The following is a 16,586-nucleotide window of genomic DNA, read 5'->3' on the forward strand; positions in this document are numbered from 1 at the left end:
ATACAATTATGTAGCATTGTAAGACTGGAGTTAAAATAGATTTTAATACTTTGTAGGTAGCTTATAATTCAACGATTTAATTATTTCAATATTGATGGAAATCGGTCGCCTGCTAGTTGAATATTTTATATGATACATCATAGTAGCAAAGAATCCTTAATTAGCTCATTTATAGTTACAGTGAAATTGTTACCGATATAATTCACTTCTTGTTGCTATTATTGTTCAACTGTGAAGCCGATGCCATTCTGGGGCTTTTCTTTTAATTTCATTCATGAAAACTTAAATGTTAATAAAATTGACATTGCACACGGTAATTTACAGGCAAATAAGAATCGATCAATATTTGCTTAGTTTACCATCTCGAATGACAGAAACGTTATAGTAAGACACTAACTATATAATTTAAAGTTTACTTTCCTCAGATTGCCAATACTATTTAGAAAAAAATTGTAACTTTCCATCTAGAAAAAGTGAAATTGATTCCTCTTGTAGAAGATGTCTACCCTATTTTATCACATCTTATTCATGTAATTCTTTACCAACCTGTCTTATTTGTATCCTTAACCACCCTCAAAATTAATCTACTATAATTTAATATAGTAAAATATCCGTATTACTGTACTCATAGTCCTGTGTAAATTTTTCAAGTGCTACATCCTTATTGTAAAGCATTTTTTATTCCGGTAACGAGTGAATGATCAATCTCTCATTATAGGCCATATTCATGGCGGTCTAGAAATTTCCTATATCTTTTAGCAGGTTTCAGCTAATTACAGGTTTTACTAACAAGCTGATAGTTATGACCAACAAAAATTTATTTTAATATTTTGTAGAAAAACAACGGTAACACTTAGGATCCAGAGTAGACTTGAAGGATCCTTACTTGTATTACAAAGGACATTTCCATTTTAAATTAAAAAAACTCAGAACGATGGTTAACATACAGTCTTACAGAGAGCTATCGACATTAATTATAGAATATCATAGGAATGCCTGATATTGAGTAATAGAAAACTTTGGTAGGGAATATATTCTAATCATCTTCAGTGAATGGTGGCATCAAGCTGCAAAGGCCGTTTAAGTTTCCATCGTGTATAAATCGCTTATGTCACACCGCCAATACTTTTTCTTATCAGTCGTGCCTTCGGGTTATCCCAAATTAGTCCAGAACTCTATTTAAGATTAATCTAGCGTTATGACTACATAGTGTTTTGAATTTTCTGCTACCCTTATTACTGAAGTATTGCGTTAAGACGCTTATTTCCTGAAAATTTGAACTCTTAGGCCCAGAGTTTACTAGAACTGCGGATGTTATACTTGTGCACTCATTTATTATTCTAAGTGCAAGAGATTATGAATATAGCTTGATAAACAACTTTTTCTCTCATCTTCTGGGAATTTCTTGACTCTTTTCAAGTGAGCCAGAACTGCACGTACTATTCTGACATTAGAGGCGTCTCCCAAATTCTTTACGGTTTGGAGCATTCTCGGCTTGCTTTGTTTTTATTAATCTCCTAAACGATTATTTATTTATAACTAGTTCTATGAACATGTACAGTCATAAAAAAAAATAGTAAAATACAATACAACGGCAAATTCAGCTGTCAGCCGGCATCCGGTATCAGAATCGCCATGTAAACTATTATAAATTACTCAAAATCTAGGTGATTATAAATTCATGTTCTTCCATGTCATTCTAACCCTCTCTGTACACAAAACGTGCATTATTAATACCTTATTTTTATTTTATAGGAAAATATGTGGTAAGACGATTGCATCGGTGAAAATTTTCTCCAGCACTTTTACAGATTATTTCAGTACATTAGCGATCTGAGAATCTAAAGAAATTAATGTTAGCAGGAGTAAAATATTTCTAATTTGATTTCCAGGAAACATAGTCTACGGCGACCTTATTACCGTAATTCTTTCCAGTTTGCTATAGCCTAAAGTATTGGCTCGAAAAATGCATAAATATACTTCATTAGTATGTGCATCATTAAAATTTTCATATTGATTTTATAGAAAAAATTAGGCTATAGCAATTATGTTGTGTCTAGCACGTTATCGACCAGTTCCTATCTGAGACTGCATGAAGATAAATTGGTATAATTAATTCAGTGATTGACAGCATTACATGTAGTCGAATATCATGGCTATTTGATTCTAAAATTAAATTAACAAAAAGTCTATTTTACCTCCTCGATGCTACCATCAATTGTAAAATTTTTCTTATAGAATTTTAAAGGAAAACGTATAAGCAATGGTGATTACACCTTCATAATTTTGCCAAGCTCTTTATCCGCTATTCCTGATTTAAGACTACAAAGAAAGATATCATAAGAAGGTAAACTGGTTTGGATTAAAATTGGTGTTGGTTCTTACTTGCGATACTCTTGATAAGATGCACTAACGCTAATGTGATCTTTCTCGCTGGATTTACTAGAAAATAAGGACTAGGATGAATGAATGATGATCATTTCGGTTAGCACTTTCGTTCCAGTAAAAACTCTACATGTATTATTGGATTTTGCTGGATAACCTAAGCTACAGCTATTACCATTACTATGATTTCCTTCTTAGTTCTTTAACCATAAAACTCATACTAGACTCGTTGATTAGTAAAATGGTTGTCGATTACATTTAGAATTTACAAAATACCGCACTAGTTTTCGTGTAAAGGCGCTAGGGAATTTTTAAAAGCTCTTGTTAGGCGTCAAAGTTAGAGGAATGCTCGAAGATCATATCGTGCTTTACATACTCTAATTACTATTCATTTCGTGTTAGCTGCTTGCTCTAATATACCTTAAAGTGTAGCTTGAACTATTTATATTTCAATCTAAGAAAAAGGCTAAGACCACTTATGTTCGTTATGTTAGCGCTCCATTCCATGTTTGTTTCATACTGTGGTAGTTCGGGAAGAAAAATTATAACGCCTAGATAGCAGGGCAATTTATACAGTAAAAAGATAAGAGCTTTACTTTTTCCATTTCTGTCGTATAGGTGGATTGGGAGCAGTTCCATGTTACTTGAGTTCATACATCATCTTTCTAGGCTATGTACAGTATATTACTTACTTTCGAAGCCGACGTTAATCTCTAGTATATGATACAGTATAGAGGATACATAAGGGTAAGGTAAGCAAAAATTGCCATCATCTCCGCTAGTTCGTTCTATGCAAATTACTAGTGAGGGTACATAGAAAGCAGCATCCATGAATAAGCAAGATTTAGATTTAAAGCTAATAAAACTCTTCCTGCTTGATTTATACAGTCAATAATTTTGACCTATTGCCATCATTGAGCATAAATGACAGCTTTTGTAGTGTGCTTTCTCTACTCTAATTCAGACAACAGAAATATTACATCTACGAGGCCTTACAACCACTACCGTACAAAGTATTGGATTTATACATGTAAAGTCCATGACAAAATACATGTATGCCTCCAATGTTCTAGTCTGTCGACAGAACTTATGGAGCCTTACAGCTAAGTTATACGGCTAGCTGTAAACTGTGGATTAACTATTCCGTCATCGGCCTTATGTGAACGTTCATTTCTAGCGCAACAATATGTGAAAATCTTTTCCTCTACGGGTATGAATAATAAATAAGTCCACCATTACGATTGATTGTTGGGCTTGTTATTGCCATGACATTGTCTAAACAGGATATGCGAATACAATGTCAGTCGAATCAACTTGTAGATGAGAGAAGGAATCTTGACGTTGGCAATACAGTAAGACAAGAAATCATTGATCAAGATTGATTGACATACTGCAAATTAATTACTTATTGTCCTTGATTGGTTTGTAAATTATTGTTATCGAAATCGATTGTCTATCAAAAAACAACATCGTTGATTCAATGTTGAGAGTAAACATTATTCAACAGAGTTTTGTTTCTAGTCAGCACGCGTGCCTTTAAAATTCAAAGAGAACCTAGTGGGTATTTGCTGTTCGCAATAAGTGCCTTCAATTGTCCTTGTCGCCAAGATCGGCAAGAGCTATTTGATTCGGCCTAAAATGTTGTATCGGTGGAATCAAATTAATGAATTGATTATTGTGGGTACCGACAGAGAAAACTGTCCATACTCGTGTCTATACTCACTTCAAGTGATTCTTAATTGGACTCATACTGTTTAGATTTCACAATTAGTATCCGTTTCGTAATGCAGTCCCAAACCTTGCTAAGACTAAGAGTTTAAAATTGTCGGAGAAGAAACCTAATTGAGCTTTATAATCGAATATCCGTCAAATTATTCTCGTATAATTTTATAATCCTAATCTTAGCTAGGTTTGGGGCTATATTACCCATGTGTACAGTACAAACTCGTATATTATTGTTAAAATTGTTATAGGTATAACTGTTCTCTATCAGCTCGTATTTAGTAGTGCTTTCAAGAATCAAGGTATCAAGGCATCAATCATATCATGCTTTGCCCATTCGCAGTAAGATGATATTTTTACCGGTGGATTTATGAGCGCACCTAAGGTGTACAGCGACGATCTTTAGCTCACTTTCTTAATTACTTTTGGCATCCAAGTTGAGACGAAGAGGATTTGAATATGCCATTTGGTTAAAAGAGACAATCAGCAAAGGGGTGGGGTAAAAGCGTCAAGTTGAATCATTTATAACTAGAATAATTGTAGCATTTATCATTTACCATCACGACATTAGGTTAAATTACGTTAATTAAATCAAGTCAAATACAGTACTGTCTTGTGTATCCTACTGTTTACGTCGGCAGCCAAAATAGCCGATTACATAACCGATGGAAGTATAATCATTATTATTCAAGGAGACAATGCCACAGGCTAGTCTGGATCCGTTTAATCAACTCCCCTTTAAATAGATTGTCAATTTGTCGACGAGTCTGCAATGTGCTGTACATTAAGCCATATTCAAAGAAACAGTTTGATACTTGTTTAATTTCATCAGCATAATGATTCTGAAACGACTATCATACCCGCATACAACAGTGAGTGCAACTGCAATGGTATATTAATTGTCCAACTGCTGCCACTTGTGCGCTTTTATTTGAGGACGTCATTACTTTCGCATATTAAAACCGTTGATTAAAATCGATTACTCTTTCAGAATCTATAAATTATCTGTAACAACAGCAACAAGGATAAAAAAAAAAATTGAATTATTGCCCTTTACTACTGCCTAGTCTACGTTACGATTGGATCGATACTCTAGGAACGAAGTCTTGACTGATCGTTTATTCGGCTAGCCCAATCCGATTGTGTGGGACGGTCCAATTTTTCAAATTATTTACTGGCTCATTGATATTTCGTCAACATCTTGGTTATAATTAATTCAGTCAATTTCAACTCAGACAGATTCAGCTTTGCTTGTTTCGTGAACTTATCTGGTGTTGACTGTTGGATTTTAGCGCATTTGGGTGTTTATGAGTCAAGGTAAGTTCGTTATTTATTTAACCATCTACGTTGATGAGGATAAAATTTTAAAATTTTCTGACTAAATCCCCGGTTTATCAAGCCTACATCCTCAGTAATAGGCAACTGATCAACTTCATACCATCACCGGCCGTACTGATTACTACTGAACCGGTTAATCTACAATTGATAAAAAAAAAAAAAACAAGGTACTGGACATCTAGTTCGCTATAGAAAATATTGCAGTTACAGTAAATTGTGCCAGGATAAGATGATTTAGAAACGATTCAGCCAGCCATTGACCATTATTATTGGCGAAGCCGTGGCTGGTGATACTTTGCGTGCTGTACTTGTACTTTTTACTAGGCATTTAATAATAGATAGACGGCAAGGAAATCATTCACGAGAATGTCAATATCCGACCGACGTTAGACTCGATACTGGCCGTCGTATGTAGATTGGTATTAATATCGATGATATTGGTAGAGATTGGACTTGATTGAATTCAGTGTAGAGTTTAATTTTGGCACGGCGATTTATCAATGACAGTCCGAGTAAGGTCTCTAGTGAATCGAAAAATGGCTGCGGGCCAAGATGTAAAAGTAGGACATCCTGTGTTCAAATGGACAAATTGTCGTCACTACCGTATCCATGGAAAACTACAATCTAGTATGATACCGTTCGTTATAGTCAGCATGGTTTGGCCATATGCAATAGACAACTACATAATCCGTAGCTATGCTAATTTGTTTACTATCCACGTCCAACTTAACACGCACAGTTGTACACATGTTATCCCTGAGTTTGTTTATTAGCTCTTTAGCTTAATGTCATTGATTAATGCATTAATTAATTAATTTGAGCTACAGCAGCCATTACCGACTTGGTATGTTTAGACAATCAAGGCCGGAATCCAATTTTTTACCGATAGAACGCAGGCAGTGATAAATAGTCGCCGCATGTTGTCTGCCGTGACTCCACAGCGAGAAAAGTAGAGAGATATCCACAGTCAAAATTTCATTTTTTTTTTTTTTATCTTGTCGACATTATACAGTACAGTACTGTACAATCACTGGATAATTTTTTTATAGTTCATTTGAATTCAGTGTTTACTTATAGTATTCCATATTGATTGATTTATTATACAGTCTATGACAGTGGCATCAACAGATAAAAAAACAATTTTTTGCTGTGGCCATCCAGATAAAAAAAGGTATTAAGGGGTTTATTATCTCTCTCTCAGGCAGCATTCCATCTTGAATGTATGTTACTGGTTCGCCATGATAACCACCAGTATAATGAGAATTGGATGCCTGAAGGCTATTTACTCTGACTTTGTTTGTCCATTTCCAGTACGAATATTATATACAGCAATGCAATACCAGGCGGGCAAGAAAGTCGATCACGCAGTTTATTATACAGAGCAATTTTCCATTTTTTCCAGCTTGTATCTCCTATTTGTAGTATCTATTGACAGTGTACAGGTTATCCTACTTAGAAAGCCGAGTAAGCATGGACTCCAATTATCGTTCTTGCTTCAAAAGAAAAACCGACTTGAAGTGAACTAGCATCCTGTCGTCCATTGGGATACCTGGCCGGATGATGGAACGACTTGAGGCAGTTGGAGTCTAGTTACTAGACATGTATTATACGGAGAGGATTGGCCATTGTCATGCCTGATCTACGTCACCAATGAAAGTTGACCACTGTAGTGATTGATGTCCAACAACAACGCACGTACAATAGGTCAAAGTACGAGATAAAAAATCAATGCTTTCAATAGATAGCAAACAATAGACGGCCGACCGCTTTTATGACTTTCTATAGCGGGTGACATTGACATGCACACGCCGTACAGTACTGTATAATGTCCAGTGTCCATTCAGTCAGCTTCACTTTCAACCTATGAGTAAATACCGTATTGCACACTAGCTCAATATTGTTATTGGCTTGTACAACACAACTTCAGATTACATTCAATCCTCTTGGACATAAGTCATTGCGATTGGCTGAAATCGCTCATTAGCTTCATCTTACCACTGAGATTAATTGACTTTATCTAGTGGGAGTAAGATTGACTCACCCCCTACACTTCACCCTCTTTGGGTCATTTCGGTACAGTTAAATATAGAAAGGAAAAAATTGACTGCAGTAGTTGGCTTTCCTATTTCAAAGACGGCAAAATTCTTTGAAATTTTCCTTCATTTCTAATTTCTAGTTTCATTTTTTTTTCCCCCTCTTTCAATCGTCTTCTAATTATTTCATTGAATTCAGGAAGCCAAAGAAAAAGAGTGACAACTGGTGAAAAAAAATTATCTATTGCAGCCGGACGCATTTGGATTTTGATCGAAAAAAATTGTTTTTGCCTTCTCTTTCAAATACTGACCCGTTGGCGATGACGATGGTTGCTATACCTTTGGTTACGTTACCTTTGGCTTCTTTCAATAGCCGAAAGTTATGCATGGCAATAATTTTCATGGCTTTTTTACTGTCTTTGATGAAAAATACTCATGCTAATGACAAAAACCACGACCAGACTTGCCAAGCTATTACAAGATTATTTCTCTATCAATCGGAATTTAAGGAGAATATTCCAAGCCAACCTCGAAAAGGTAAAGAGAGTCAAGCCAATACAACCCCATTCCCACGCCATCGTACAATAAGAATAATAATCACAACGATTATTATTATTATCAATCATCCATTGCATTGACTCTGCTGTTAAAGCTAATTTTCTCCTTCAACCAAGGAATGCGATGCAGTTTACTGTGATAGATACCATAACAAATAGATAGGATCACCATCAATTGCCCAATTGTCATCATTGCAAAATAATGAAGGTTATATGCAGCTTAGCCTATCTCGTGCCACTATGTCAATATATTGAAATCATTCCAGCAGGCCAAATACTCAAAGAAATTGCCAACACACCGATTTGAAAAACCACCATTGGTGTACTTTACTGGAGAGATCATCTCTCCAATTTCAAATTTGACCACATTTTTTGCAACACTTTGTTAACAAGAGCTTGTCGGTTTTCAATCACAAATTCGACACGTACAGTATGCCCCTGGACCTATTCTTTGTTCGATACACGGGCCTAGTCTCTTATGCAATCCATCTGCTAGTAGATCATGTTCTCCCTTACTTTTCACCTCCATAATTTTACTATCGGATGCTAGTATTTTAATGCTACTGTAATAAGGAATAGACAAAGTTGATAATGAACAACGATGAGACTGAAATTGTAACTAATAGTAAATATGATTAATTAATTATACAATATACTGTATCTAATAAGTACAGTACTTTTATATTACATTCGTCTAATCTAGCCAAAAAAACCAATGTAAGTGAAAATTGATAATACTACAATACTGCCGTATGTTACTGATAGAATAACCGCCATGGACATAATATTAACTATGGTTTATCTCTAATAATCTTAGTATTTATAAGATTTCTTTAAGTACCAAAGTTTTTTAATTACTTGTCGGTCACCATAGTCAATATTACACCTTTTTACTTATCATTATCCCTATTCCTTTGATGCAGGAAACGATTTACGAGTCTGTCCGAAAATACAAACATGCTGCACACCATCGATGGAAAACTATCTTGTTAAAATGGCAGATAAAAATTTCAAGGCTTTACTCAATACTACTTCTGATCAGTTTCCACAGCAACTTAAAAAGCAATTAGAAAATTTTATGGGTAAGTAATCATGTAAATAGAGTGTCGATTGTTCGTCATTTATATAGAACTTTGCTCTGTAACGTGCTATGCACCGATAGAGTCGATACGGTCACGACATTGAGTAGCTACAAAAAAAATATAAATCAAGCCAGCGTTCAGTCGGTGATTGCCTATTAAACTACGGTATATTGACATGCTAAAATGAAATCAAGCGGTTTGGTATGTTGTCATTATAATTCACTGAAAACAGGCAGGGTTAACAATTTCTAATCACGTTGATCCCGCCAATTGACTTTGCTTTTATGCTACTGTACGTAGTTTAATCAACTAGTTTAATTAACTAGATCATGATCAATTTACCGTCGCATATTATGTAAAATCTAAAGTCCTTGTAACTTTTTATCATAACGCTGATCAATTTGGTAAGATGATTTTATTTCCTCCCCTTACCATCTCTTAAAATAGAGAGGTTTAGTATTTCCATAGAAGGGTGTCATTTGTCAAAAGTCGTCATGGGTATTATGTCTCGAACGTTTATTCATGTACCAATTGAATTCATATTAAGGATTCGCTTTACGTAATACTGGATTAAATAGATGGAACTATACCTAACTTAATTTACCATTCTTACCGAATAATTATAGCAATTTAGAAAATTCGCCATAATTTATATAATTTAGATCAATGTTGATTCTATAATTTCAATACTCCATATTGCAATGAATTGCATATTTACGACACTAGTCATCTATCAACGTTAATTGTACAATGTATGAGTAGAAAACGACATCGCACTTTACTTTTTTCTTCCTATACAGTGACCACCTACAAAATATAGAATGTTTACTCTTACGATTAATGCTACGTATCCGGTGAAAATTTGAATCGAAATACTGAGATATTCTACTGCAATGATATACGAGCGCGTATATATGGGCCTACAGTGGCAATAATTCATTTATCGTTCAAGTTTCTGTGCAAATTGAAAGTGCAATAGTCATTTCTTACTTTACAAAGTTATTTATTGTGGTGTACGTAGAACATTGGTGGCGGATGTAATTCGAATAGACTTTTTACTCTCTAATCTTATCTACACTATGTACATGCACAGTGTAAGTAAATTGCATTTGTATCCTGAAATCATTATTAATGCTACAGTATTTTCAAATGAATATGGCGTCATATGTTATACGTATATTATACGTACTGACAAAAGAAGTTTAGCACGACTCTGAAAATTGTCGATAATTGTCGGAAGGCGCGCTGTGATGATATAAATCATCACCTTTACCGAGACAGCTGGTGATAATAGATAAAATATTTAACGGAAGCGGTAGGAATGAAGTAGTGATGCCACTGCAGCACTAATTTCTTCAATGTGAAAACTAAGTAAAAAGTAGCTTTGATTATGATATCGATACATAATGTACCATAGGGCCAAACAACAAAGATACCGTAGAAGGTAGACGTGAACAATTATCGTCTAGTCAATGACGGTAATTAATAATTAAAATTGCAATAATGCTTAGGTTTGATGGAAACGATTTGATGTCTGTAGAAACGCCTGTTGGATTGTAAGCTAACAATCGACCTGGTGAAGTTAAAGCCAAACTTGAATCCTAGCTAGTTTTACCCATTTTAACCAGAGTGCTACAGTAACCTTTTTTGTCTGTTTAAAGAAATATTTATTTTATATATATTGGTCATAAAATGTAAACTTATTGTTGACAGTACAATATTCAAACTGTACCCTAGTTACGGTAATTCAGAATTTCAAGTAGATACAGTCAATACGTATTTTAGCTATTGCCTAACTTGATTGCTTGATTTTATACACTTGCAACGTTATGCTGATTCGCTCCAACACGTTTACGTCTGCTGAGTTGAACTACTCATGCCTTCAGACTGCACTAAATTTGTTATTACGGTATTTGTTGTTGTAATCATGTAGTATTAAACCCTTTAGGGGAGGATAACATGGGGTAATAAACTAGTCAACAGTTATTAATTTGTTTTTCTCTTCGTCGAGCTTTTTCAATATTCCTGTTGTTGTTTTAATCAAGAGTTAATGTCACTATTCTCGTCGTTTCCATTGTTTGTAAGTTATTTCAATATTTGAACTAATCAATTCACAGTAGGCCACAATAATAGAGGACAATTTACAAAAAAAGAAATCTGTCTATTACTTTCTAAATAGTGATAAAATAGCATTTATTAAACTATTTGTTAAATGCAATTGTGACATTTCATCATCTTTATAGTCATGAATTCATTCGTCTGGATATTATAGATTTAACTTCATGACCGATTTTTATTTATTTGAAAAATTTTGGCCGTTAATAAATTTTGATACCACTGCTGTATTTGGTCAAGTCAGACTACATAGTTTTGAGTACCGTTCGCATTTTAGTAATCAAGACAACCGCATGCTATTAATTCATTATTGGCAATCACAGATTTATTGCTCAGTCACCACAAACATTTCAATGACCGTAGTTTTATATTTTATTATATATTATATATGTATATATATATTATTATATAAAATGATAGATTGCAACCGAAATTATGCCTCAGCTACAAGATCAAAATGCTAGCCTTTAAAAACAAAACAAAACGACGAAAAAAAGCGTAGCCGTTGATGTTCTGTATGTAAGGTGTCGTCAGACAATCACAATGTAAAAGAGACAATTAGTAGTTTAATTTTCGATATTGTCTGCTGTTAGTCGCGCTAAACTAAAATATTGCATTGCGAATGCAATACCAGGGGTCAAAGATGTAAATACTGCAGGCTGTTAAGGAATTTCTTTCAACGTTTAATTTTCTTTTCGGATGCCTAAGGATATTTACTTACAAGAATAATGAACATAGTGATAATTTACGTTGTACCCATCAGCGATAAGCATGAATTACCGGTGCGATACCTAATAGCGTTTTTATCATTGTATCGTAATAGGTAAGACAAATAATATTAATTAGAACTATCACAGGGGCCACAGATTCCAGTTAATATCAAATGAATGATACAGTACGTACATACGTGTATATTATATCAACGAAATACGTGTCTCTGTAGATAAGTTCTGCCCTACTGTCAATGAGTTCGATGTTAATAAAGACAATGTTGTTTACTCAATTTTATGTCGACAGTTATCCACTTCATACTCAAGCAAATTTTCTAACCTCTTCTGTAACGCCATATTACCAAATTTTTTTGTTTATAGTATTATTGCTTAGTAGCTTACTCAAACAGATTCTTATAGCTACGTTGATCCCTTGACTTAACTGTCAAAAAAACTCAAACACTCTACTAATGTAAACGCATGCATAGAAACGAAAGTTACTAGCCCTTCGTGACTTTTAAGATCAATTATTATGTAATGAAAATTCTGTAAGATTACGTTTGAAAAGAAATTGACTGTATTGCCTCACAGCTAGTAGGCCAGATGTTTGTTTGGTGACGATTTGGTTTTAGTGGGATACAAGAGGTTTGCTTATTGAATTTGTGTTCAAAGTTAATATGATCATCTTGTCGCGAGTTTTACTGCAATATGACTCGAATATTATGACATGATTAATTTACAGTAGTGTAATCGGAGTCCTACCCCCTAAAAATGATTATGATTTAGATTATTTGCATCTAATGAAAAGAGAAAAGACTGATGTAGGAATTTAGTGTCAACTTTCGAGTGATATTTTTAAAACTAAGATGATTACATATTCAGTCATTATGAATTATCGCTTCTCGAATCACAATCATTTGGTGACTGTTAAAAATCTTGATATCAAAATATCATCATAGTTATAATCAAAGTTGATTACTCGCCCATTCTATATAGCAAGGATGTTATTCGCAAGCTGCGGCATAAGAAGATATACTTCAAATTCGATTAGCCAGTTTATATTCATAATTTAAAAACCATTTGTTAGTAAAAAATGTAATCCATTGTTTTACAGCACTAACAACAATTTTTAATTGATCTGCCTGAGCAGTAATGAGAAACTGCGATTTGGTCTATTGGTGCTTGAATTGTTTTTTTTATTTTTGGTTTAATAGTGAGAACGACAATTGTATTAGTCAATCGTGAGAACACGTTTGTAAGCATGTACATTGATACTAGAAATGTGCTTCAACTCTGTGCAATATTTAATCCCTTTCTGAAGTAGTAGATGGACAAGCTTGTAAATACATAAAATAGGAGCCAGAACCTAACAGAAGTGAATGCAGTTACAGACTAAGATTTATAGAAATTTCTACTTAAAATTAACAATAGACATGTAATTTCGGGTTTGGGCGTATTACTGGGAATATAGCATTATTTCAGCAACGTTTCATTTCTGAACTCTAGCAAACGCGTTTCCTGCTGTTACTAAATAATTTCTGCTAGTTGATTGCAAAGCAACTCATTCACGTCCATTCATAGTACTTCGCCGATAATGATTAAAATTACAAGTAATCGCTGGTATTAAAATAGTTGGCGATGCAAGAATTAAAACCCTGAAACTAACTGAATAATACGCTTCTATCAGATGTACACACATACAAACAAATTTCAAAGTGCAAAACAGACGGTTTATTATCTCGTAGAATTTTCTTTAATCTTTCAGATAGGTAATTACTAATGTAATACTTTATGAAATTGTTTAGATTCACTGCAAATTTTCATCAATAAGGCTGAAAATCATACTGTCAAAGTTTTCAACAGTGTTAACCAAAATTTTACCGAAAAAATTGCTCCAATATTTCAACGTCAGCATGGCTGTTTCTTAAATTTTATTAAAATTGGCGGTCAAAGTCGTTATGTCGAAGAAACATTTATACATGAATTTGAAGAATTATTTTATCAATTCTATTATAACTTCTTAAGTCCAGCCAGTCAGAAGAAAAATGGTCAATGCATAAAATTAAGTATGCGATCGATTTCACCCTTTGGTAAAATTCCAGATGTGGTTTCAAGTCAGGCGTCTAAATTAGCCAAACAACTACGATTTATCAATTCCTTGTTATCAGATATTTTTAATATTTTAGATACGGCTATCACAGAACATAAGTTTTCTTCATCATGTTTAAATGCCCTGACTCGAATGAATTTTTGTTCCTCTTGCTCTCTAGTTGCAGAAAGCGTTCGACCATGTCGTGATATGTGCATTAATGTCATGAAAGGCTGTTTAGCTGCTTTAGCTGATATCGGCCCCTTGTTTCAGACATTTATTGATGCAGTCGATGACATGACCAAACATTTCAGTTATATCACTAAGTTGATTACATTATTCGAGTATTACGCCGCCAATATCTCGAATGGGATGCAAATTGCTGTTTCATCGGCTGATTCTATTTTAGATCAAGTAAGTGCAGTACTACTACAGTTGCCTAGCTATAATACCTTACATTAGTGGTTAGTAGCTCAACAAAATATGTCATAGATATTTTAAAACTAGTATGTGAATATTACACCCAATTCTAAATGTTGATCATTACCTTATCTGTTATCTGTGATTCATTAAAGGGTATGAATTTCCGATACATTTTAATTAAAATTCATTACTAATTATAGTGATACTTTCCATGTGCGTCTCCTTAGGCCCCTTATTCCATACAACTCTGCTATACCGATAATGTCATTAATGCATCAGTATTACTTCAGTTGTTATACTTCAATACTAATGAATTTGCCATTAGCAAGTCTTTATTGAAGCTATTAATAATTAATTGATCATTGTCTTGGTTTTAGGTTCGTTTATTATGTGACATTAGGCATCAATCCGATCCGATAGACAATTTAGGTCACATTGATTTTCCGGTTGACGGCAGAGCTATTAGTGGTGATATCGAATTTCATATGGCTAAACTTAAACTATTTCAATCGCTACAAAGTTTGAAAGATAGATTGAAGACTGCGCGGTTCTATTTTACTGATCTTCCTTATAAAATATGTCTTGATACTAATGTGGTTGAAAAGCGAAAACATCAAGCATGCTGGAATGGGAAAGAAGTTGGAAGGTAGATGTCTCTTGAACTGTACATAAATAACGCCTTGTTTCTAATTTAATTTTACTCTAAAGCATTAAAGGACAATTAATATAGCAATAGAGTTATTCGCATGTGGTTTAAATTTCTTTGGTTGATTAATTATAGATTAGACCAGTTTGGGGTTGATATGTGCTTTAAAAATAATATATAATTTTGTACATTCTATTAGATACAAATATCAAATTGTTCATGGTAATGGCACTAACGCGCAATTGAAAAATCCCGAACTGGACGTTGTCATCACCGATAATTACCGTCTCATAGTTAATGTATCAATGCGAATAAATCATTTAATATCTGAAATCATGGATCATTTACCGAATAAAGTGACTCCCCGGCCTATACCTACCAATGGCCACATTCCTGGAAACACTGGGAGTGGTTGCATTGGTAGTGGAAATTACGGCAGTGGACACGTACCAGATGACAATAGTGAGGACGACTGTGATAGAAACAATGCAAATGAAAGTGGTTCGACAATGCGTGATAAGGATGACGAATTAACAACAACAGAAGCTACTTATGGGGCTTCGACTGTTGCTGCAGGTACTATATTTCGTCTCAATATTAATGTTATTATATACGCATGCATGCAAAGGTTAGGTCGTGTATCGTTGTAATTTCAATTTAGGTCGTAATATGTATGTACGTTATTACTTTTAGACGACGATATTACGGGTTCGAGCGGCATGAACATTTTAGTAACCGCAAGTAACCAGCTGTATGTCCAGGATTATCAAACGAAATTACCGATTGAGACAACAACATCAGGAGCCATAATGCCTACATATAATAGATTCAGCCTTTTTGGATCTATACTCATCACTGTTTTGGTTTTTTTGTTATGCAATAGAAGTTGATTTATTTCAATCAACCGAGCTATTCTACAGATTATTGAAAAATATAAAAATTATTATTATCATGTTTATATATATAACCACTGGTGACCAGGATGCTGCATTTGGTTAATCGAACTGGTACCATTGTGAGTATCTCGGTTTGATTGCAAATCCAGATGTCAGAAAAAACAATTTTAAGAGCAAAGCTTGTAAAGTACGTAGTCAAATCATAGTTTTGGAGTTAACATATTCTGTAACATTGCCTTGGCAATCGGTATCTATTTTATATTAACATAATTTTTAATTAATATAACTTGGCAAAATATATTCTTGTTTTATGTTATCAAAGTACTATCGTGCATTTTTATACATTCTGCTTTTGTAAATATTTACTTTCACGTACATAGTCAGATCAACGATCTAGTAAAATTCCATACGGTTAATACGTCGCTGTAACTATAAATTACCAGCTGTAAGCTCTTTCAAGACACAGTCTAAAGTGCTACTGCGTTAGGACATCAAAAAGTGTCTCATCGTATATATTGGTTTCAAGGTTATGAACTGAAGTATTAATAGTTTTATCTACTGCTATGATTTGTGCATGAATTCATACATTT

General features: G+C 34.0%; 2 protein-coding genes across 2 annotated transcripts; both read left to right on the top strand.

Annotated features, from left to right (window-relative positions):
• Positions 1-7,798: 7,798 nt before the first annotated feature.
• TRIADDRAFT_61969 (uncharacterized protein) lies at positions 7,799-9,680 on the top strand (the record flags this gene model as incomplete). Its single annotated transcript, XM_002117891.1, has 3 exons — positions 7,799-8,015; positions 8,959-9,117; positions 9,565-9,680. 3 exons carry the CDS (start codon positions 7,799-7,801, stop codon positions 9,678-9,680), a joined length of 492 nt encoding a protein of 163 aa, XP_002117927.1.
• A 3,949-nt stretch (positions 9,681-13,629) lies between these two features.
• Positions 13,630-15,990, top strand: TRIADDRAFT_61970 (uncharacterized protein; the record flags this gene model as incomplete). Its single annotated transcript, XM_002117892.1, has 5 exons — positions 13,630-13,711; positions 13,748-14,445; positions 14,832-15,100; positions 15,300-15,676; positions 15,794-15,990. 5 exons carry the CDS (start codon positions 13,630-13,632, stop codon positions 15,988-15,990), a joined length of 1,623 nt encoding a protein of 540 aa, XP_002117928.1.
• Between the last annotated feature and the right edge of the window lie 596 nt (positions 15,991-16,586).

Source organism: Trichoplax adhaerens, genomic scaffold (genome assembly GCF_000150275.1).
Source record: "Trichoplax adhaerens TRIADscaffold_32 genomic scaffold, whole genome shotgun sequence".
Lineage (NCBI taxonomy): Eukaryota > Metazoa > Placozoa > Uniplacotomia > Trichoplacea > Trichoplacidae > Trichoplax > Trichoplax adhaerens.